This window comes from Mastigoproctus giganteus, chromosome 1, assembly GCF_048544385.1.
Source record: "Mastigoproctus giganteus isolate SK-2022 chromosome 1, ASM4854438v1, whole genome shotgun sequence".
Lineage (NCBI taxonomy): Eukaryota > Metazoa > Arthropoda > Arachnida > Uropygi > Thelyphonidae > Mastigoproctus > Mastigoproctus giganteus.
In genome coordinates this window covers 162095473-162121495 of record NC_143575.1, presented here as the reverse complement: position 1 = coordinate 162121495, position 26023 = coordinate 162095473, and the positions used below count along the sequence as shown (strand labels likewise).

Here is a 26023-nt window from a genome sequence, read left to right as displayed (position 1 = left end):
ATTCAAGCACAAATAAACTTGAATGCTGTATAAATGCGAGTGGTCCAGCTAATATAGGAGCAAAACTTAAAGCATATATGTTTTTATACGTATAGTTTGTTTATATAGATCTCCCGGTATTCCTTTTACTCGATAGATTTGCTGCATGCCTTTTCCATAGAGACTTCCATGGGCACTATTGTTCTAAACTGGTTTCTATGATTCCCTCTCTCTTCCAAACCAGTCAACATCCTTTTATTGTCCAACTTCAAACTCACAGAACTAACTGTTCTTCCTCCTCATTTATTCCTTCAACTTCTGTTTTCTGGAACAACTTTCCTTCACACCTATTTCCTGAAAATTAAAAATCTACAGATATTCAAGTCTAATGTCAACAAGCATCTTTCATCTTCTCCACCTTCGACCAGTGCGGGGTACCTACGGTACTAAGTACCGTAGGTTCTGATACCATGCGTGTTTGAAGTTTTCATTAAAAAAAAAATGACTGGTGTAAAACGTTCTTCATGTTATGAACGAAAATACGTATATCACTATATGTAAAATTTGACGAAACAAATTAGTTAAAGTTCGCGGTGCTTTACATTTTGGGCGGTTAACTCATGATTTCCATAAAAAAAAAAAAAAAACGCAAAAACATATGCTAATAGCAAAAAAAAAAAAATTTTCGTTTCTGAATGTCCGCTGCATTGCTCATTCATTCCTCTAGCTAATACATGGTAACAAATATAATATCTAGTGCTTCAGCTTCAATATATGGTCTATGGATAGTCATAAGAAAACTAAATAAATAAAGGATTAACAATTCCCAGATTTCTATTGGCATATTTTAATGAAATATACCAATAGAAATCTGAAAATTGTTCTGAAAGAGCGAAATATACACAATTTCATGAAACTCAACCCACTGGGAGTCGATGTTACATGCTGACGGACATGCGGAAGACAATAGACAGATTATGCAAATAGACTAACGCTTAAATATCATACCATTACTGCATAAGTGTTATTCATATTGTATTGTATATAGCGTCATCACACATTGGGAAACCTGTAATGTGTTATGTAAATAAATAATTAAATAGTAGTAAATCAACTTAATTTACGTAAGCATATACAGTATTTTGCTAACGAAAGCTACGAATAGGAAAGCTACCTGCAACATGCAATGAAAAGGAATAAAGAAAATCACGCTACACTTTCGCTAAAAATCGCTCTCAGATCATTTTGACAACTGTGCGAATTTTGAGATTATCTACAGTGGCGAACAAAAAAACTGCATCACCCTAAAAACTTGCAACATTTGTAGTGAAATGTATAAGATATTGTTTGATTACAGTCATTTTGTTTGTCGCAAAGCAAAGGTAATGCTTTAGATAAAGCTTCTATTGCATCAGACAGGAATTGCATCCGCCGTTTCTATAAATACGGCGTTGGACGGGTATACACGCTCATTAGTATCATGTTTTGCAGAGGTGTAAGCATGGCTCCATATGTCCAGTTGACACCAAGAAAAAAAGTGTAGCTGTTGCTCTGTCCCAGGAAGGGCTTTCTACGCGTGCTATCGCTGATAAAATAGGCTGCCACCAGCCAACAGTATCCCGGGTGCTGAAATTAAAGCGTGAAACCGGTGATGTGAAGAGAATACCTGGATCAGGCCGTAAGAGAGTGACTACGCCTTCCCAAGATCGATATTTGAAACGGCTATGCCTTCGTAATCGCCATGCTAGTGCTCCTGATCTAAAACTGGATTTTGAGATGGCCTCTGAGATAGTGTTGAAACAAGAGCACGAACTATCCAAAGACTGCTTTCGGAATGTGGTCTGCATGCCCATCGGCCCAAGAAGAAGCCTTTGTTAACCCAACAAATGAGGAAGAAGCGACTTGCTTGGGTTAAAACGCATGTTTCATGGACAAAAGAGTAATGGTATACCGTCATCTTTTCTGACGAATCGAAATTCAACCTGCATGGCTCGAATGGGAAGCGATATATCAGAAGACGAAAATCGGAGGCATACCATCCTGAATGCATAACACCGACTGTAAAGTTCCCTGCCGGTCAGATGGTCTGGGGGTTCATAATAAGCATAGGGGTGGGGCAAATTAAGTTTATTAACGGAACGGTGAATGCAGAAACCTACACTGCTATCTTGGAGGAGTGCCTGAAACCCGTTTTTAGGGATCACCACACAGACGTCCAAAACTGCATTTTTCAACAGGACTCAGCACCTTGCCACACAACAAAATTGGCAAGGTTTATGCTATTTAGATTTAATGATGAGTTTGTCTTCTTGTTTCACAAGGCTTAAAACATACTTACGCCAATGTTTTCCCTCGTTTCTCCTCTCTTAAGGTGCAGTCAAACCTCAGAAATGTTAACATTACAATGTAGACTGGCCCGGAAACAGTGCAGATTTGAACTGCACTGTTTTTTGATCATCCGTTTTTTGAAAATTGCTGGTACATAATGTCGTCTAAAATTGCTCATAAGAAGCCAACAAGTAGGATTCAGCTGCAGAAGAGCATTGTAAGGGTGTGGTACCACGAAATTGGGCAACCGTATATCCAGAAGTTGATTAACTTTATGCCAGATCGTTGCAAGGCTGTAATTGCAGCTCGAGGAGGAACAAAATATTAAGGACTTATTTTGCTGATTTACAATACGTAATACTACTGCGTTAACTTGTCATTTCAGTTTGTACACGTAAATACAATAAAATGTATGTTTGGTTGTCATGGTTGCCATTTGCATGATTTTTCATATTTCCATTAATTACGCATTTTCCCCTTTGGAAATATACAGGGTTGTTAAAATTAAAGTATCCCTATGTAGTGTGTTCTGGAGCGAGTTCTAAGGCTCGTACTGAAGAGAAATTTGGACAACAGGTACAATAAAGAATGCGCTCGCCATTTATTGGGAAAAAAAAATTAGTTACAAAATTTGTCACTGTATGGCGCATAACTATCTTAGTTACGATTTAAACTAGTGGTTACCTGGTCTGCTTCCACGGTGCGAAGTGCGGGCAACGTTGGGCTTCAGCAGGGGTCCAGCGGCTAAATGGCCAGAGGAACAACGGTACATAACATTACACACTCACATGATCCACACACTTTTAAATCTCTGGCCTTGCCAGTGAACTGGTACACTCACAATGAAACCAACGCGGAGATGGGGGAAACCCCTGGTGCCGTTAGACACTTAACACACTTTGCACTTTGCACACTTGTTCAACCAGGTAGAGGTCGAAAACAAGTGGACTCCTCTCGTGTTGAAAATGTGGCTATGGCTGTCTTGTTTGTTTGTAATTTGGTTTTTAGGAGCATTAGCAACTAAGGCCATATTGCTCCGGGGATATGCGGTGGTCATTCCCTGACCTTTCCGCACCCTCCGTATTTGATGGTCACGGGCTGGAATCCCGGTCTAATCAAGATGCGTGTGCTACGCACTGCTGCTCCTGCCCACCTGGCTACGGAGGCGCTATGGCTGTCGTGGATTTATCCAGTCAATCTCCATGTGGTAGCGCAAGTGCGGCAGCTGTTTCTCATGAAGTGGACATGCCGTATTCCACCGTAAGGCTAGTAATGCGTCAGGTGTTGCGGTACTATCCTTACAAGAAGCACATGCTACAGCAACTAAAGCAGGATGGTGCAGATATTCGTTTCATTTATTATTATTATTATTATTATTATTAAATCTGTTTATTGCTCTGCCAAAGAGCCACCCCCCGGACAGCTAGAAGCTAGGGGGGTTATATTACACACAGAGGTTAAGACAGGGACATGTGCCTGGCAGTTACATGGGGCCCATGTATGCTTAACCCGACAGGTACAGAACTTAGTGTTTATTATTTTACATAATTAAAAGAATTAAAGGATATTATTTTCTCAAAATTGCTATAAATTACATAAGCATGAGGGAAATATACAAAATATAAAGAAATGAGGCAGTCCTTCACCGGTTGTTACACGTGTATCTCTTCAATTCTTCAATCTTGAACGTAATAGTGCAGCCAGGCGTCTTTGGAGTAGTAGATTCTAAGTAAGAGAGGACCAGCGATGGCTTCACCTGTCTTTAACGGGATGCATTGTGGTGGCATTTTCCTTCTGGGGGCGTCTCATAAGTGTATGCTTGCATATGTGTTCTTTAGTTTCTGACGTCTGTATGAATGCTGTTCGCAGAATCTATCCAGGTCGATGGCTAGATTGTTCATCAAATCTACCGTGTTTCCTGGGAACATGCGTCTCAATCCTTTCAGGTTGTTCAAGCTGATTGTGAGTGGGAGCCTTGGGTCCATTTGATTCCTTCCGGCAATGCGTGGAGTTTTTATTAAATCAGTGATGTCAGGGGTGTCAAGTCGTCTTGTGATTAGTCTGGCAAGTGTAAGAAGATTTGCTGCCACAATCTGTTGTTTCCATGGGGTGACTTCCAGATTTATGTAGAACTGAGCCCTAGAAATGGTGTATTGGTTGCCAGTCCGCCAGTTGAGCCATTTCAGGAGCCAGTGTTCCAGGCTGAGGAACTTGTTGAAGTGTGTTGTGGGAGCAGAGGACCAAATGGTTGCGGCATAGAGAGGTATAGGATAGACACATCGGACAACATATTTCTTTACCAGGTCGGCGTCATGAATTCCCTTTAGTTCCTGGCGGATCGCCCACATAGCGGAATACATTTGTGTTCAGGAGGTGAGCCTGGAATGTCAGCCCATCATCCCACACTAATCCGAGATCTTTGTGCTCACTTCAGTTTCTGGCGCGAATGACAGTGGATATCACTTGGCCATGGAACATCCTTTGGAGTGATGAAGCACACTTGGGCAACAGAAAACCCTCAAGTTATCCAAGAGGTCCCGCTCTATTCTCCAAAAGTGACAGTGTGGTGTGGATTTACGGCCACATTCATGATTGGGCCATATTTTTTTGAACAGGTAACACCGACTGGACCCCGCACCTGTTCCGTCACTGGAAAGCGATATTATGAAATGTTGGCAAATTTCGCAATACCAGAGCTGCAACAATGTGGGTACCTTCAGGATACCATATTCATGCAAGATGGTGCGCCACCCTACATCCGTCGTTATGTCCAAAGATTGCTAAGGCCGAACTGGTAATCAGCCGTTGTTTCCAGACATCTTGGCCACCCCGATCAACGGACATCCGATCACCCCATGCGACTTCTGGTTGTGGGGTTTTTTGAAGAACCAGGTGTATCGGGAAGGATGTAAAACTGTGGCAGATCTGAAGGACAGCATTAGACGTCATGTGCTGGCTATTCCAGTTGACATGTTGTTATGTTCTGCTGTAGAAAATGCTGTTCTTCGAATGGAAACTGTTGTTGACCAAAATGGAGGAGGACACATTGAACAATTGTAGCGGTGTTCAAGTGATTTGTATTGCCACAGCGCCATATAGTGACAAATTTTGTAACTATTTTTTTTCCAATAAATGGCTAGCGCCTTATTTATTGTACCTGTCGGCCAAATTTCTCTTCATTACGAGCCTTAGAACTCGCTCCAGAGCCCTCTACATAGGGATACTTTAATTTTAACAACCCAATATTTATGATAATTAGGTATATCAGGTTTTTTGTCCGCCACTGTATTGCTGGTAATGATAGGATGTAAATATGGCCCTTCACATATTTTTAACGAAAGGAATTAAGAGAGGAATAAAATCGAGAAATCATACAATCCATCAAATGCGCTCCACCAATCCAACATTTGGGAGAGGCGCATTGACTCACAACGCATTGTTCATTATGAATTCGTCCTACAATGAAAACATTGAATCAAATATACTACAAAACCGTTCTACAGCGATTGACTGATGTTGTTCGGAGAAAATGGCCAGAAAGTGGGCTTCAGGTATTTCGCGCTTGCATCATAACAATGCCCCTGCACGGTTAACCTACCTGCTAGTGCAACAGGATATGATATCGCCTCAGCAATATGGGTTCACTCCTGGGAAATCCTGTGAAGATTGTCTAGTGGCATTTCGAACGCATATTGAGAATTCTACATCCAAATATGAATTAGCAATGTACGTGGATTTCGAAGTTGCATTTGATACTGTTTGGTGGGAGGCAGCGATGGCTCAGTTAAGAAACGCTGATTGTTCCAAGGAATTATATATGCTTTTCAAGAGTTACTTTTCAAATAGATATGTGCTAGTGAAGTCCAAGCACTTTGAGCTACGAAAACAGGTTGTGAGAGGATGTCCTCAAGGCTCCGTCTTGGGACCCCTTATTTGGAACCTAGTTTTACAGAATTGGTTGGTTCGCACATTCCCTAATTGTAAGGTGCTGGCATTTGCAGACGATCTGACAATTATAATTGCAGGACGATCTCGCTCACTCTTAGAACAGAGAGCTAGTAGTTTGCTGACAGACTTAAGTTCTTTGGCTCAAAGCTTTAAGCTTGCTATTAGTCCTTACAAAACTAAAATGATGTTATTTAAAACAGCATTAGATATAAATCGACCTCCTCAGATCAATTTGAATGGTGTACAGTTACCTATGGTCCTTGATACCAAATACCTGGGAATTATTGTGGACAGTAAGTTATCATTTCACCAGCACTTATTATATTTAAGCAATAAAATCAGGAAATTTTCTGGTGCTATCATTAGAATTTCAAAGTCTGACTGGGGCCTTGTAATACAGAAACAAAACACTGTTTCTGTATTACAAGGCAGTATTCCTTCCTATAACTACGTACGCTGCAGGAGCCTGGTTCCATAGAGTTAAAATAGCTACATTTCTAAATTCCATACAACGCATCATGCTTCTTGGTATTGTAAGAGTGTGCAGAACGGTGTCCACTGCCGCGCTGCAGGTGTTGGCCGGAGCGCTACCCTTGGATCTACATTTGTTGTATCGTGGTTTTTGCTACCGTATTAAGAGGGAAATTCCTACAGAACTTTTTGGTATAGAGATAAATATTCGCTCTGACTGCAGAGGCGAAAAGAAAAGATGTATGAATGAAATAATCAATTTATGGCAGACAAGATGGGATACCATAACTACTGGAAGAGTGACCAACTTGTTTATCCCGAACGTGACTTTTCTGAATGATAAAAAGGTTCGCAATTGGTTTACACCTAGTTTACAGTCGTCGTTTTTGTTAACAGGGCACGGGTCAATGAATGAGAAATTATATGCATTAGGACTAAGTAACACGGACTTTTGTTTTTGCGGGGCCAGGGAAGGCTGGCGGCACATACTATATGATTGTCGAATATATGACAATGCCAGGACAGCGATACGTGTAATTCTTGAGAGTATAGCTCCAGGAGAAGAAGCTATATTTTTAAGAGACTCTAGTAAGTTTCAGATGCTCCAGGTATTTGCTAAAGAAGTATTTGAACTAAGGAAAAGTATGATTCCAGTGATACGAGGTTGATAAGATCCATCTGGCTGGAGGCACCGAAGTGTTTTTATGCTGCCGTTCTTACTGGCTGCACAACTGGAAGATCTACCCTTTTCTTGATCTTTCCCCCCCCCTGGTTTTTCCCTTTTCACTTTTTGATATATATACGTATGCATGTTTGCGTATATATGCTAAAAACCAATATATATATATACTTAGTATATATATATATTTTTTTTTTTCTATTTATTTATTTCCTTTTTTTATTATTATTATTATTATTTTGTTATCTTAGTTAATTATTTTTATTCATTTCTTTCTCTTCCTTTCGGTTTTTTTTTTTTTTTTTAATTATATTTTATTTTTTCCCTCTGGAGCGGGCCCCAGAGAAGGAAAAAAAAAAAATTTTTTTTTTTTTTTCCTTCTCTGGGGCCCGCTCCAGATAAATAAATAAAATAAAAAAAAAAAAAAAATTATTTTATTTTATTTTATTTATTTATTTATTTTTATTTTTTTTTTATTTTACTTTATTTTATTTTATTTTATTTTATTTTTTGTCTCATACTCTGAGACCATAGGTGTCCCATCTACTGGAACTGGCCCACCTTCCCGTGGTGTGGACGAGTACCCAGAATCATCTGTCCAGGTGACTGATGCTTCTGGGTAGCCAAGGGGTCAGAACATAACAACAGAACACACACATAATACACACAAACCGATGTCACACACATCTGGCCCATTTGTAGTGATACTGTTCTTCACAGAAATACGAGGCGGAATTGAACTGACGTTCTAGGAGCCGCCCCTTACATAAACACATGTCCACACATGTCCACATTCCGCTCTTCCAGCCATCTTATTAACATAAGTACAAGTATACTGTACTTGTATTTATTGATTTATTGTTACTTTTTTTAAATTTTGAATAACTAAAATAGTGAGTGTGCATGAAGTATTTCACTATTATAAATAAATAATGGGAATGTCATTGTTAATTTATAACGTTTTTGGGGAATGGTAAGGTGCACAACTTTTTATTTTGCCCCAGGCGTAGAAATACCTAATTCGGCTGTGGCTGGTGTAACTTTTACTGCACTTCTCATAACATTTATATATTTTTTAACTCTTAAATAGAAATGAATTTTAGTAATTTTAATTTTAGTAAATGAATTTTAAATAGTTCATATAGAAAGGGAACCTTTATTATAATATTTTTAAATTAATAAAAAGATAATTATTTTTTAAAACAGCATTTTTTTGTGTGTGTATACATTGTTTTTCTAGACGTGCCAACGATGGTTACAGTGAACATTTATATCAACAGCATTGGCTCTATAAGTGCTGCAAACATGGTAAGTTGTCTCTTAATTTTTGGATTTTTATAACTGCTAATGGTTCCTAATAAAAGACTTGCAATTTTACAGACTTTTTTCAGAAAGGATAAGAGGAGAATAATTCTACGTAGCGAATTAAACCTTAATTATTCGTTTTCTGATAAAAGAATTTCCCTTTTATTCCGTTTTTTCAATAAATACACACACAAGACGGAATTGCGTCCTTGTTTACATCAATAAATAAGTGTATTGAACTGAATTTCTTAGTTCTCAACCCCTATCTGTGAAATAAGACCGATCACATCACTGTGGTGCAAATGTGTGACTCTTTGCAGTGAGCATATCCGACCATACTGTGCTGCCACTTTATTAGGTACACCTACCTAGTAGCGTGTTGAGCCTTCAAACAGCCTGAATTCGTCTAGGCATAGATTGAACAAGATGCTGAAAACGTTGTACAGGAATGGAGTTTCATGCAGACATTAATGAGTCATGCAGTTCCTTGAGATTCGGCCTCCGTCGAATCTCTAGGAACTGCATAAGAGGCCTGCAGCGAACTGCATGACAGGAATCTCAAGGAACTGCATGACAGGCCTGCAGCGAACAGCCCTTTCTAGCTCATCCCAAAGATGTTCAATAGGATTGAGATCCGCACTCTGAGTGGGCCACTGCAGCAAAGAAAAGTCATTGTCATGTTCCTGGAACCGTTCCATAGCGATTCGGGCTTTGTGCACCGGCGCATTATCCTGCTGGAAGTAACCATCTGACTGAGGATAAACTGTCATCATGAACGGATACACTTGGTCAGCAACGATATGGCATTCAGATGTGAATCTATGGGTATCAATGGACCCAACGTGTGCCAAGAAAACATTCTCACACCCATAACACTGCTCCCACCACCTTGCACAGTAGTCGTCAGACATGACGGGTCCATCGATTCGTGTTATTTTCGCCAAATTCTGAGCCTTCCATTAATATGATGCACCAGGAACTTCGACTCGTCAGACCAACTGTTTTCCAATCCTCGATAGTCCAGTGCTGGTGTTGCTGTGCCCACAGAAGGCATGCTCTCTTGTTCTTTATTGATAACAAAGGTACGCGATGTGGCTGTCGGCTGTTGTAGCCCATTCATGACAAAGTTGGGGCGACTAGTGGTCCGTTGCAATATTTTTTCTGCGCACCAAGGTTGTATTCTGACGTGATGTGCGACATTGTGGCCTGTCTGTTTGCTTGCACAATTCTAGCCATCCTCCTCCTCTGACCTCTCTCATCAACAAGCGAATTTCTTCCACAGGAGTGCCGTTGAGAGGATGTTTTCTGTTCGTTGCACCATTCTCGATATACCCTTGAAACGATGGTGCGTGAAAAGTTCAGGAGAACTGCCGTTTCAGAGATGCTTTGTCCAGCACATCTTGCACCTACTACCTTGCCACGTTCGAAGTCCGTTAGATCACTCCTTTTTCTCATTCTTGCTACGGTTTGTACGCTTAACTGATAGTAGAAAGGTTGTTCTGATGCATTTATATCCACAACGGTGGTCATGTGACTTGTGGGACAAACCATTTGTGTGCACAGTAGGGGCGTACCTAATAAATTGGCAGCACAGTGTAAGTTACAACACTTAACAACAGAGTATCAAGTAAACAAGTCCTAAGAGAGGTTCATACTCATGATCCTTACACGTAGCCAAACTGCCAAATAGTCTGCGTCAGTTCCCAAACTAAAACAGTCCAGAACCTGTAAGAGAAATACCCATTTACTGTTCAACCTCACGCATAACATATAACTCTGATGCTAAAGTCTTCGACGCAGAATAATAAGTATACAAATCCCAAAGAGAGGACCTAACACAAGAAGACAAACAAAAGAGTGCTAGTAACATTCCAATCTATGCTAGCACAATAAAATACTCCTGCCTAATGTACTTTAGGACAGGAAAAAATCAACCAGTTTGGGGAGTATTAAATTAGTACTTTAACATATTACATTATTTATTTTATTTTTTTTAAGACCCAGAACAAGTAGCAACACAGAATTTTTATGCACCCCAAAAGGCAAGTTCAACCTATTCACAATATTTACAGTAAAGAGTTTACAATTTTAAACAGTTTACAACGTTTACAGTAAAGAGTTTACAATATGTACAGTTTAGGTAAGATCTGAAAAATCTTCAGATCAAAACAATTATTAAACATAAGTACAAACAGAAATTTAATAATGTTGCCAAGTGAGAAAACCAAAGTAGGTAATCAACACCAAAGTATTCAACTAAAATGAGAAAATGATTCAACCAATTATTCAATCTAGAAATAGCAATCAGATAACATTTATTATTCTCCTCCTTCTATGGAATATGTTATCAGCAAAATTTGCAAGGGCCCCAAAATTTTCTTTGTTTTCAACAAGTTTCGGGAGATTACATTAATTAAGATCTGTAATTCATACCTATAATCAACGTAGTAATTACACTCAAATATTAAATGTTGGACAGTCTCCGGAGAACCACATTTACACATCAGAGAAGCAGCCAAACCCAGAGTATGCAACTTTGAATTTAGACTGGCGTGTCCAGAAAGCAAAAAGGTTAAATTTAGCCCTGGATTAAACCAAAGGGAATGTTTATCAAATTCAGCTACCCTAGGCAAAAAGCCAAATGTTATCCGGCAGTAATTGGCATTTATCCATTAATTTTGCCAATCACTAATGAATTGATTTCTTAGTCTTGTTATATCATTCTTAGTAGGTACATCAAAATTAATGGAGTACTGTCCAAGGGTTTTAGGAAACCGTACCTTCTGAAATGTTGAAGATAATTAAAATGACTTCATATTTTATAGATATTTTACCCGAAATAACTTCTAGAGCCGCAGTTGAAATTGTACGGCAAGAGGTGGCTAGGAGGAAAATCCTTTGGGCCTGGGTTATGTGTTTATTAATAATATATTTACTAATGCAGGGGCCCCATGCGCCTGCTGCGTAGCACACCACAAGTATAAAAATACATTTATAATACTGCCGCAAAGTGGAGGGTTTAATACCCCAACAGAATTTTGTTACTTTTATTAGTTTTCCTGTTAGCACTTTTATTTTTTGCAGGATATATTTTGCATGGGAGATGAAATTTAATCTAGAATCCAACAATATGCCAAGATATTTATAAACAATTACTAATTTAATAGGTTGGTCTAATAATCTGATAGTAGGAGGCCTGTTTTGATCTAATCGCCCTTTAAAGAGCATTTGCTTTGTTTTAGCAGTGGAAATTTCTAATTTGTGCGCTTGACACAAGTCGTTCAAATCAGCAAGCACTTCATTTGCCCTAGTTTAAATTCGAAATCTTGAGTTTCCATAAACAATGACGACGAAGTCGCATATGCAATTTCAAGATGTTTTCCTGGTTGATAGTAAGCCACCCATCAAGGACAACGTTCCAACATACAGGTCCACGAACGGATCCCCGAGGGCAGCCCCGATGACTGGTCTCGCCACAGAATTGAATTCAGAGGAGGCAACAAGACACCGGTCCTGAAAATAGTCAGAGATCAAACGGTATATGGGAATTCAAACCTCGGCTTCCCGGAACCTTGCCAGGACACTCTGACACCAGACTATGTCTAAGGCCTCTTTGAAGTCCACAAGGAGACCGAGGACATATTTATTCTCAGAAGAAGAAACCGAGTCCAAAGCCACTCTAATAGCATCTACAGTTGACTTGCTTTTCACAAAGCCAAACTGAAATTGATATGACAAGTTTTTACTATGATAATTTTCCAAGAATCTCATAACAATAAGCTTTCCTAGAACCTTTTAGAAAACTGGAAGCAGTGCAATGTGACGATAAGACAAAATTAAATTTGCAGGTTTTCCAGGATTTTTGAGAAGAATTTTAAGGTTGGCACGCTTCCAGGGAACCGGGAAACACCTTTCATTCAAGCAAGTATTAAAGAGGTTTATAAGAAACAGTGGACAAGTCCAGATTCTCTTCATTACAGCAACTTCCATAAGATCCAATCCTGGACACTTTCTATCTTTCATGGAGAAGAGCATAACCAATTTCATCCTGCGTAAATTCCTGCTTCTGAGCAGAGCCCTCATAAGTTAAGTGTTCCTTTCTGAGTCTTATTTGTTCAGAATGTTCCGGAACAGTATAATCTTGCTTGATCAATTCATCCAAGATGGAATTCATGGATTCTTCCCATGTAAGTGATTCAGTATTATTTTCCATCAAAACAGAGGAGAAAATCTCCGCCAGATATAATTTGTCAACTACGAATTTATACGGCAAATCCCATGGATCCTTATCCAAAGAGGACTTGACAAAGCTCTCCCACGCAGAGCGTTTCTCTCTGTAAATGGAACTGAAGTATGTTTTACGGGCATTCCTGTATAATTCATTTAGCCTAGCAATTTTTTCCAAAGGTCTATTTTTTCTTCTAGCTTGTTGTAAATCCTTCCTAGAGTTTTTTTTTAGGTTTTTACGAAGATCAGTTAGAAATTGTGACCACTAAGGGACTGAGTTATGCATCCTCTTTTTCCTTCCTAGAGACCTATCACAAATAGCCGCAATAGTATGCATTATTTCATCAAGCTGCGGCTTAAGAGCCAAACAACCGATACGATGGAGATTTTCCAAGAAAAGATCTTCTTTAATGTTCTCATCAAAGAGATTCCAGTCAGCTTGAGTAGTTTCTTGGAAAATCAAGATTAAATCTATGACTATCAAGAGATAAAGAAGAGACGATATTAAATGAGATAACACTGTGATCGCTGCAAGACCAAGAAGAATGGACTTTCCAATCCGCCAGACAACGCCCAAACGCTCTATTTGATAAATGAATGTCTATAAAAGATTGCCCGGAGGCAGAAACGAATGTTGGAATTTTGGTTCGAGTGTTCCAGAGAGACAGCTCTTTTGACAAGACGAATTCCTCCAAAATCAGTTGAGGGATTACCCCACATGGTAGAAGATGCATTTGCGTCGGTTAAAATGATAATTTTCTTGAAAGTTTAATTAAAGCATCTTCAAGGTAATTCAGGAAAGGTTCGATCTGTTGGTTAGCCTGTGAACACTGCATATAGAGTGAGATGAAATACAACTGTCCAAAAAAAACCCTCCAGACAGGCACATGCTGCGTGATCAGAGCAAAGTCCGTTTATCCTTGTAACAGTAATTTGTGGATCTGTAATAACCAAGGCCGCCCAAACCCTGGCCACCGCATTTCCACCCTCACCATAAATTTGTGTTGGACTGCACAATTGGAAAGGGAGTCCTTTAACCTTTCCCTTGTTAGGACAAAGATTTTTTATTCAACAATTAATTTAAATACATCACTCATTACCGAAGTTGGTCGTTGGCAATTTAATTGCACAACTTAGAATCCTGAACTTAAATTATCCATATTGGACGGATTGAATGTATTAGGTATAGTTAGTTCTTGATTTAGTCAGTTCCTGAGCACGTATATACTTTGCATTTGGGAAGGAATGATCAGCTTTCTTTTTTTTTTTTTTAACCTGCAGTTTGGACATACCAAGGGAGAGTCCTTATTAGGGCGTCTCAGTCTGTTGACCTAATTGGCCACAATGTCCACAAGTGAAATCCGTTTGCCTGCAGTTCTTGTCATAATGCCCATAACCCAAGCATTTAAAACAACGTGAGGCAATCACGAAGTTTTTCACATTGTGTACAGACCAGTAAATTCTGGAACCAGAGTTAAAAAGGATTTTTCTAAATTGAGCAGGGACTGCAAAACCCCAGTGGAAGTAATTTTTATTTCTGGATTTTATTTTGAATCTAACCTTAACATCTTTCTTAAAGTCTCCCTCATTAATATTAAATTCAATGAAATTTTTTACATACAAGTCATCTTTGTCCGTAGTTTCTTTATGTATTTCGTAGGCATTGAGGGTAAGATTCAACTTACGCGACGAATCCACGTTTAAATTATGCTCCTTGAACTTGGAGCAGTTCTTTAATTTATTTAAATCGCTGCAGAGGCAGTTTCAATAATTATTCCTTCTTCTCTTACTTTTGTAATGGATTTGATTTTAAAGTGCTTCAGTTCCGTCTTAAAATCGTTTGATACAGCTAATTTGATTTCTTCACTAGTTTTTAATTTACATTCATCATTTGCACGTATTAGTGCCACATGTTTTATTTGTGTTCCCCAAGAAACTAACCCCTCTGCAGTTTGTTTTCGTGCCCTTGCTGCCGCCACACCAGCATATGTGGCAGCAGAAGAAGCAGCAGGCATAAAAATTTTATCCAACTTGCACTTTAGTCTATCGTTTTCTAAAGTAAGGTCTATAATTACCTTTCTACATCGTTCCAGATCTTGCAAACTTCCACCATCATCAGTGGAGAAACCTTAGTATTAACCTTAAACAAATCCATAAAGCAAATAGAAAGTCTATATTTACAGAACTGTCTGATTGGTCTAAAATATTTACGCTATTTATAACTTGGGCCTCTGGCCCACCTCGAGCTAGACTCATAGGAGGAGACTCTTAACAAAGAATATCTTCCAAAACAACAGAAGGTTCCTTCAAACAACTATCCAAAATTTCAGGGGAAACAGTCAAATTCCCAGGCATGTCTGAGGATGAAAAACTTTCATCAGACATAGTTCAAGTAGAACCAGTTATTATCAATTAAAATACAACTAAAATTCCTACACCCAAGACTGGATGGAAAACTAAGAAAAAATAGTATTTATCAGTCACAATACTGGATATATCAGTTCCAAGATCCGATTCACCCAAAAGTCCTGGATGAAAATCTCAGTAATGTGGTGTGTGTCAATAGTTCCACTAGTTGATTCACCCCAGTCAGTTACTGGATGAAAACTAATACAACCCTGTGACCTTTAACTTAAATAGCAGTTCCATCTGAACTAAAACTAGCGATCCAGTAATAGGTTAGTCATCTAGAACTACAAAGCATTATTTGTCCATTATATATAACCATAAATCAATATGAAGCAGTATTGCAATCCAACGTTTTTCACTGGTATGTGCAGTTCGGTGAAGGGCGGAATATATTTAGGACGATGCACGGCGTGTTTTCCCACCCAGTCTCGTACGAACTCGACCATCGAAAAAGCTATGCAGTTGTTAATGGGTGATCGTTCCCTGTGCTTCCGAATGATAACAGACCAGCTTCGCATCAGCAAGGATACCGTAAAAGTGGTTTGTACTTTTTACCGCATGGACTGATTGCGGAACAGAAGGAGGAACGAGATGCTGCGTGTCGAGATTTGATTGAGATGGCAGGCAGTGATCTATTCTATTTTTTTTTTTTTAATCATAACTGGTGATGAATCGTGTTTTTTTGCGTACGAACCGAGACAAAAAAAGGCGATTAGCTGAATGGATTGGAGACAATTTGCTGAGGACGAAGAAACTCAGGTTCTAAAAGTATCGAACCAAAATAATGTTGGTGATTTTTTTTTTTTTTTTTTTTTCGATTGGCAACAAGTTGTACACAAAGAATTTGTACTGGAAGGACAGACAATCAACATCGAATTTTATAGAGGAGCGATGGACAGACTGTTGAAAGAATTCACCGTGTTAGGCCAGACGCGGCCGAGTCAGGTGAGTGGCTCTTGCTTCACGACAATGCCCCTTCACACAACACGACCATTCAAGCAGTTTCTCTAGTGCGCCTCCGTAGCCAGGTGGGAAGGAGCAGCAGTGCGTAGCACACGCTTCTTGATTAGACCGGGGTTCGAGCCCGTCACCACCAAATACGAAGGATGCGGAAAGGTCACGAAATGACCACCGCATATCCCGGAGCAATATGGCCTTAGTTGCTAATGCTCCTAAAAATCAAATAACAACAACAAGCAGTTTCTCGCATGGAAGGGCGTTACAGTGCTTCACCATCCCCCATTTCGCCGGATTTCGTACTTGCTGATTATTTTCTGTTCCCCAAAGTTAAATCCTACCTGAAGCGAAAATTTTTTGACAGCATTTCAGAGAAACTCTACCAGCGTCACCGAAGGGGGGCAGGTTAACAGGGTTCCCCAAGATCAGTTCCACAGAGCCATCCAAAAGCTGTACGGCTGTGCAAAGGGGTGTATGTATTGCATTACGAGGAATGTACTTTGAAGGCTAAATGGTAATAAATTTTTTCTTGAGATTTCGATATTTTATGAATGCAGTCCTAAAACTTTTCAGACATACCTAATATATATAGTGAACATAGCGCCCCATATACTCTTCATGTATGAATGCTTTAAAGGATTTGTTAATTGAAATGTCTAGTGGCTGCAGTTGGGCTAAGGTCTGCTGGAATTACAGCAACTCTGTGAATAATTCAGTACACCGTGAATGATGTTCTGTTTATACTCCAGCACGTCCACACAGGTGAGAGGAATTCATAACTAATCATTTTGACAAGAATACAACCATTAATCGTATTCAACAGTCACGTGAGCTCAAATGCGTGTGCTGCTGCACTCTCATGTTGATCACTCGCTACGTATACTGCGCTAATCACTCAGCTAAGTAAGAACACAACACTCTATTCACGATACCAACATTACTCACACCTTCATCTGGCCTTGGCAGATTTTGCTTCTTCACAGCGGCGGTTTTGCGGGGAACACTGGAACTGCTTGCAGATACAATTTTTTAGAATTTAGAATTTTTAGAACAAAAAAAATGAAATTAGCGTTATAATGAAACGCGTTGAAATCAGGTTATTCAAAGAAACGACAATGTCTTCATGAAGTTAGAAAACTAGGCAACAGATCAAAGAAATAGCCTAGTGGTCAGGCACGTGGGTGCATAAGTACACGTGCCTTGAGTGACCGGGATTCAAGCCCGTGACTGGTGAATACGGTGCTGTTTCTTGTATTCTGTCTATCTTGTGAACTTCTCTGATCGTTTGGTCGTCCCGGAGTATAAATAGAAAATTTATTTATTTTAAATATTTACACTCCAATGATTTGATTTCATTTAAAGACCTCTATTAATTTCCGCCTTGAGGCTTTAGCAACAAAAATCATAAACCGACACCGCAACAAACTTACGTAATTTCTCAGAAATTTGGTGACTTGCATAGTATCTATAATGAACATCCCTTTAGATCTCAGTCCACACTAGACCATCCATATGTAAACAACCTCTCTTCACTTAATTTGACTCAAAACCAAGCCTTTCTATCAAAGGGATTAAATTGCAGTTTACCTCCAAGTACTTTCCCCAAGAAACAGTTAGTGACAGACGTCAAATTCGGTCTTCGAAATATGGCACAAAAAGACATAATCATCCAGCTGGTAAACCAGGTGGTTAACAATCCAAAAATTCCGCGCCCCACCAAAACTTAATAAGAACAAACTTTCTGCGTTATATGACCTCAAAAGAAATAATGACATAATTATACAAAGTGCTGACAAAGGGGACACTGTCGTATTAGTTGATAAAATATATTCTTCTTCTTATTTCAGTGCCATCTCTGAGTTCAGAGGTCGGCGATAACTTTTTTTTTAACTATTTTATATCTTCAGCCCGTCTGACAAGTTGTTCAAATCCTAGTCCCGCCAATCTCTTGATGTTATCCATCCATTACACACCCCAAGATCCACACACTTTTAAATCTCTGGCCTTTACAGTGTACAGTATCAGCTGACAATGTAAACTACTCGGAGATGGGGGAAACCCCTGGTGCCGCTTGACCCTAAACACACTTTACATCCATGAGATTCAATGAAAAATTTTTAAAAGTGTCCAAATTCTCACCGCATACGTGAACAATTTCGGCTTAACTAGATTCTAGCGTCCATCATCCCCTATATATATATATTTTTTTTTCCGTCGGCCCAAGCACTGAAATCTCAGAAAACTAGTTGGCAGGGCCTGCCAGAGTAAATAATTTCTCAATACTGTACCTAGTTTGCCTCCACGGGGCCAAGTGTGGGCAACGTTCGGCTCCAGCAGTCTAGCGGCTAAATGGCCAGAAGAACAACGATACACAACACTACACTCATACAATATCCATACACTTTTAAATCTCTAGCCTTCCCAGTGAACTGGTACGCCTACAATGAAAGCAACGCGGAGATGGGAGAAACCCATGATGCCGTTTGACACTAAATACACTTTACAATTTACATATTTTGCCTCCATGGGGTTTTTCGTCGGCCAACTCCTCTTCCCCACCATCGTTCCCTCCAGGGCCACCGGCAACAACTCGTATTTGCTTCCTCTCATGATGTGTCCCAAGTATTTTACCTTTCGTCTTTTCACTGTGTTCATCATTTGCCGATTATGTCCTATAATTTCTAACACTTGTTCATGTGTCATCCGCTTTGTCCAGCATTCTTCTATACATCCACATCTCGAAGGACACCACTCTCTTCGCCGCTGAAGTCCTGCGTGTCCATGTTTCAACTCCATATAGAAGTAGTGGCCACACCTTACAAACTTCATGCGTGTTGCCAGTGAAAGGGGTTTTTTCGAAACCAGCGATTTATATTTCATGAATCCGGATCTCGCTATCTCAAATAAAATAGATTACATAGACAAATTAAATACCGTGATTTCTGACTTCTACTTATTAAGAAATTAGCTCAGACTTGTTTCCGAATCTGGTGAACCAAAATAACAAATCGTTGACTTTATACCGGAAGAAGGATTACATTTCAATGGCCCAACTCAAAGGTTTAAAAGCCGGAACATATAACATTCGAACACTTTTTGGTCAAATTAAGCCACATAAGGCAAACTATCCCGTCCGTCCAATTGCGTCATACAAAACGTTCAGCTTTCTCGTCCTTAGCCACTCATCTATATAATATAGTAAAACCATTTAGACAAGCTATAAACTTCGATATAAAAAAATTCTAATGCACTTTTTAATAGTTTAAAAGACAATGATCTGTTATCTTCTCTGGACGTCACCTCACTACATACTAATGTAAATGCAGAGTACAAGTTGATAAGGAAAGTGAAAAAATATATATATATACAGTATATATATATATTTTATTTATTTATTTATTTTTTTTTTTTTTTTTGTAGACACAATGTCTTCTCTTACTCTTTGACAAATTCGTTGGAGTTCTGATGTGTTTTGGTGACTGGTTTAGAGCTCTCGAGCGACGGATTCCGGGCGCATTGAATCACTAATGTTTTGCCTCCGAGCATTATAAGTCATTTATTATTTTAAAATTCCTTTAATTCAAGGAGAATTTTAGTAAAGAACAGTCCTACGTGCATATATCGAGGTAATTCCTCTCATTATTTTGTAAAATGTTATGAAAACGAAATACCCAATCTTGACTAATTTTATGCAGCCGAACACGAAAACAAAACTACATAAAAATTTGTCGACTGGCTTTTGTTTTGGAATTACAGTTGGGATCTCATATTAGCAAGTTACTCTACATTATCAACTACGGCTCTGGGCAAAATGCATGGCAACGCTGCAGTTTCAGTACCACGACTTATCACGTGATCGGCAACTGTCGCCTCGCTCTGCATCATGATAAGTTGGTGTCGCCTCAAATGCCTCTTCAACTCTGTTGCGGTAATCCTTGAATACGAATAGGTACTGGGTGATTTGTTCTCAGTTAACGGTTGTTCTCTGTGAGATTCCTACTTTTTGCCTAGTATTTGTGTCGTGTAAGATTAATAATTGTATGAATAGTCCGGATGACTTCTATTAGTTATGTGGAGAAGTCACGTTAGCTTCAAGAAAGCGTCCCTTAAATCGAACCATAAAAAAGGGCCTGCTTCTTGTACTTTGGGTGTAAAGTAGGCGACCAGGAGAAGAACTGGGCTCCACACATACGCTGCACTACCTGTTCATCAAAACTCAACGCGTTGGTGAATCGAAAGGGACGTTTTATGTGCAGTGCCCATGATATGGAGGGAGCCAACAAATCACGTCACAGACTGTTACTTCTGTGTGGTGCCTCTTATTAGAAAAGGAATAACAATGAACAAAAAGTGGACAGTGACGTACCCAAATATTTTATTTATTTATTAAATCAGTTTATTTCCCAAAAACCTTGGGTCACCCTGGGACGGCTCTGTGCCAGAAGGGTGTAAATATTTACAGACTAAGGTGCGAGGAACACATGCACAATAAACAAGAGTACATGCGTGCTCGACCCGAGACATTTACAGGATTAAATATACAATAATATACAAGATATACAGTAATATAAAAAAAAAACAAAAAAAAACAAACAGTCTGTCATATCCAGGAGCAGGTGAGTATTATAATTTCATAATCTGGTAGCAGTTCTTCAGGATTTCCTTCCTGTAGGGCTTGTCTTCACAGAACCTATCAGGGTGGATCCTAAATTTATTGAAGATCCGAAGACAATTGGCTGGAAACATGTTCCTCAGGGAATCAATGTTTGACAGCGTAAGACGTAGAGGAAGACAGGAGTCGGGGTGCTCCCCCCTTTCTCTCCTCGGGCCAGAGATTAATGTGGATACCGATGGAGCATCAATTCGCCTCGTTAGAAGCCGTGCGAGCGTGAAGACATTTTTGTCATGATGATATGTCTCCAGGGAGTGGTGCCCAGATTTGCTTGTAGGATAGATCTGGAGATAGTTAGGGGGTGGCCTACCACCCTGTTCATCCATCTAAGCAACCAGTACTCTAAACTGAGATACTTTTGTAGGTATGAGGCAGGGGCAGATGACCAAATTTCTGAAGCATAGAGAGGAATCGGCGAAATACACCTCAGGATGTGCCGAACAAGCAGCGCTGGCTGATGCACACCAACGAGTTCTTGACGCACTGCCCAAAGAGCAGCGTACGTCTTCTGCCTCATCCTGGCAAAGTGAGGCTGAAAAGTGAGACCAACATCCCAGGTGATATACCATCTGCAATTCGTCCAGTGCCCACGGTGAAGTAATACCTGTTCCTGAACCATCTACCGTTTTTCTGTACACTCTGAAGATGAAGACACTGATGAACATCAGCCTGATATACACGGAGAAGTACAGCAGCCGTCTTCGTCAAGGGATTCACACTTTTGTCCAAACCTTTATCCTTCTGAATTACATAAGATCACAGAAAGTGAGCTTAATGGCCTCATCGGGAATCTCGAACTGATAAAGAATAAGGCAGGGCTTTTGGCCTTGAGGCTACAACAGTGGAAACGTCTAGGTCGTTCTATGAAAGTGACAACATTTCATACTCGAAATAAAGACTATGATAAATTCTATCAAACAGAAGGTGAACTCAATGTTTGTAAGGAGATTGATGGTCTAATGGCAGCAATAAATGCGAGGTACGTTCCCGAATAATGGCAACAATTTATAGACGCTTCTAAAGTTAGCCTTTAGGCTGTGTTATTACACAATGGAAATATGCTGCCTTCAATACCTGTTGAGTATGCCGTCCACAAAAAATACATACGCAAACATGGAGAACATCCTCTTAGTTGTACACTATCAGAAGTATGAGTGGCAGATATGTGGTGATTTAAAGATAATCGCCGTTTATTAAGACTACAAAAAGGTTACACTAAGTATTGTTGCTTTCTCTGCGAGTGGTACAGTCGTGCCTGGGATATGTACTATGAGAAGGGGAGTTGGCCTCAACGAAAATCATTAACACCTGGAATGAAGAACGCAGCATTTGAACCGCTGGTAGAGCCAAATAAAGTTTTGCTTCCACCACACCACATCAAATTGAGACTCATGAAAAATTTCGTGAAGACTTTGGAAGTGAACGATCCTGCATTCACATACTTGCAAGAGAAATTCCCAAGACTTAGTACAGAGAAGATCAAAGCAGGCGTTTTCATTGGTGCACAAATAAGGTAATTTTTCAAAGACGAACAGTTCGATGGCGAGAAATCAGCCTGGAAAGCCTTTTAAAATGTTTCCACTGAATTTCTAGGAAATGTTAAAGCCGGCAACTACGGGCAGCTTGTGGAAGATCTTGTTACTTCTTACGAAAAACTGGGACGCGACAGTTAATTGAAGATGCATTCCTTGCACTCACACCTAGATTTCTTCCGCCAAACTGTGGTGCCGTCAGCGACGAACATGGTGAGCGCTTCCATCAACAAGACATCGCAGCGATGGAACAAAAATACAAAAGCAAATGGAGTGCGGCCATGTTAGCTGATTATTGTTGGTTAGTGAAAAGGGATGCTCCCGAAGCACAAATGAAAGGCGGAAAGGTTCCGTGATACAGGAATGTTCGTAGCTACATCTTACTGCCATATAATTAAAAAATACCTTGTATAAATATAAAAAAAACTACTTTTCTCGAAAACTGGAGCCATTCTGCCATTTTAAGCATTATTGCTTAATGAAGCAATATTAAGCAATAATGTTGCTTAATATTGCAACATTATTTGCAATAATAATTGCAATATTTTTTGAAATTTATTGCAGTAATAATTGCAATATTTCAACAATTATTTCCTTGTTCAGCACCCCAAAATCTATAAAGTAAACTTACTTTTCATGCCTGTAACAAGATATCAGTTTTATTGGCGCATAAGAGACCCAGTACGTTATTAAGTCGTCCGTCATGTTTTAATGCGCATCGTGTGCGCGTGTCTGTGTGCGGGAAATAACTTCATAAGTCTTAGTAATATGTCACATTGAAAAAATGGTGTCACTTCTCTTTTATTCCCTGTTTTTTTGGTTCCGATATGGCGGAGCTGTTTTTCAAATTATGATGTATTAACAAATAATGTGTTGAGTGGAGGCGCTAACCACTTTAAATGAAATTGAAAGGTACTTTCAGTAACCCAGTATATCATTCATAATGGAAAGAAGCACATTATTAAACTTAACGGCTTCCTTCATACTCGTGTATTATATAACTGGAATGCCCGTGGCGAATATTTCGCTGAAACCGTTTCAGAGAAGTAAAGATTAATTAATACCGAAGTAATTAATTACAAAACCTCTTCCTCGGCTCTCTTCGCTGCTCGTGTGGACGGACTCGTGTAATAAAGTGACTAAAAATGCAATTTGATAATTGTTGTCAACTATGGAAGACACTTCTTGTTGGGCTGTTCTTCGATTCGCTCTTGCTCGTACATGCCTTTCAGCATTACGTTGAAGTCAAATTTGATTTTGCTCACCAGTTTCGTTAGCCACCTACTCTATTTTCAAATCTTTCTCTATCAAGCTCACGTCATCTATCTCTTTCTTCCTATCTTGCATTCCTTCGCTTGTGTGCTTTACTTTCAGCCTCGTTTCTTCTTATTTCATCACTCTGTCGAGCTCTATATCGTTTCTTTCGTTCTTTAGTTTGTCGGCAACGTTTGTGAGAAGCAATTTCTCCTGGTAATTTCTATTTTCTAAAAATTAAAAAAATAAAATAACGTAAATTTTGAAAATCGGTTGGAAAATTTTACTGCAAATTGTTTTTTTTTTTCCCTCAATTTTACTGCTAAATAAGAGCTATTGAAAAGGGAATGAGGTAAAAAGATTGTTTAGCCTTTGAGTTATTCGCTTTCAAAGAGCGTTCCTGAACAGAGGGATGGAAGGAAGTAAATTATTAAAGACATCGATGTGTCTGAGCATTATTTTGCATAGATTTATTACTGAGTGTACAAATGAGAGCAGTGCCGGCCTTTTGGGGAATGCAGTAGCTGTGAGGAACTATTTAAAGTGGAGGGAGGGGGGTAGTGTGTGTATATGTATACACTGGTGTTCAAAGAAAGTGCATCACCTAGGAATTTCACATTTCTAACCTTTTTTCGCTATGCAATGACTACCGTCACAAATAGAAATATAAACAAAAGATATTTATTAATAATTAAGGTAAAGCTAAGTAAATTTGACAGGTGCTCTCAAAATATTCCAAAATGAGCATTTGCAACCTTTATACAACAGTTTTCGTAAACACAATTATGGCTGAAATATTATCAGACGCCCTCAGTTTGCTTCAGTTTATCATTTTAAATGGAAAACAAAATGAAAAGTTCACCAGGTCCGAACTAATATTTAGTTGAACCGCCCCTGACCCTGATGACAGCAGAACACGGTCGAGGCATTAACAAGATCAATTTCTGAAGATAATCAACTGATAGTTCGCGGTTCCAAACATGAATTATGGCTTCCTGAAGTTCACGAGGGTCTTTGGTTTCTTTCTGGCAACTGCAGATTCCACACGATGCCAACAGTTCTCTATACTATAGGATTCAGGTCCGGGCTGTTTCCTGGCCAGCTAACAGTTGTAATGGACGGTTCTTCCAACCATTTTTTTCACCTATAACAAATGTAAACACATTACTGTCGAACCTGTAATGCAGAAATGAAGCTAAAGTAACTACAGAAGTGTCTACTTACACTTTTCTCCCGATGACAAGGAGCAGCGTCGTCCTGAAAGATGCAGTTACATAGCAGGTTGAAATGGTCTCTAATGGTTGGCAGCAATTTGCCTTCTAATATAGCCAGGTATTCATTGGCATTTACGGAACCTTTTATAAATTGCAGGTGACGTACTCCGCGATACGAAATGCACCCCCATATCATTTGGCTGGTAGGGAATTTCAATGTAGACACCATACAGTCTGGATGGTATTCTTCATCACGTCTACGGCAAATCGTTTGTCTCCCATTAGAGCCATGCAGGTTGAATTTCTTCTCATCCGAGAAAATAACTGACTTTCACTGCACGGGGGTCCATTTGACATGCTCCTTACACCAAATTAATCGGGCCTTTTTCATTTTTTGGTGAGGGGGCTTCTTATTAGGACGACGGGCTACAAGTCCATTTTTGAAGAGGCGTCTTCTGACTGTTACTGAACTTGCTATCACTCCTGTATGTTTGTTATTCCCATTCTCTTTTCAGCTCAGACGAAGAAGTTTTACAGTTTTTAAGGCATAAGCGCTTCAAAACGCGGTCCTGTTTTGGCGTAGAGACTGGTTTGCGTCCGGTTCCTTTTTTCTTATCAGCAGAACCAACATTCTTGAGTTTGGAAAGAAATCTGCTCACTGTCGACTGATTACAAGACACTCTATAAGCAATATGACGGGAAGAACATCCTTCTTCACGTAATGCAAAAATAGCATTCTTTCTTCGTGTCGTCAACTGCACGTAACTCGCCATCCTGACACACGCAAGAATGACTGCAACTCTTGCAGGGCGTGCTTATATAGCTAAAAGTAACAGCTGATGCAATATTACGCCATCACCTACGCGTGTCGATCTTATCTGATGCAATCTGTAAGAAATATTGCCATATACTTACGTTATTCAGACGACAATTACAATTTTAAGGGGTGATGCACACTTTCTTTGAACACCAGTGTAGAATATAGAAACAGATATAGAACTTCATTGGAATCAAGATAAGAAGTCTCGACACTGGTTTTGCTCCCAGG

General features: G+C 39.4%; 1 protein-coding gene across 2 annotated transcripts in view; it reads left to right on the top strand.

The window, feature by feature from the left end:
- Positions 1 to 26023, top strand: part of LOC150091227 (glycine receptor subunit alpha-3-like) — a 103629-nt gene that overhangs the window by 62028 nt on the left and 15578 nt on the right. For both annotated transcript variants that reach the window (XM_090382914.1, XM_090382921.1), the window contains one exon: positions 8646 to 8713. In XM_090382914.1, coding sequence (XP_090239040.1) covers positions 8646 to 8713 — 68 coding nt within the window. The remainder of the gene's footprint in view (positions 1 to 8645; positions 8714 to 26023) is intronic.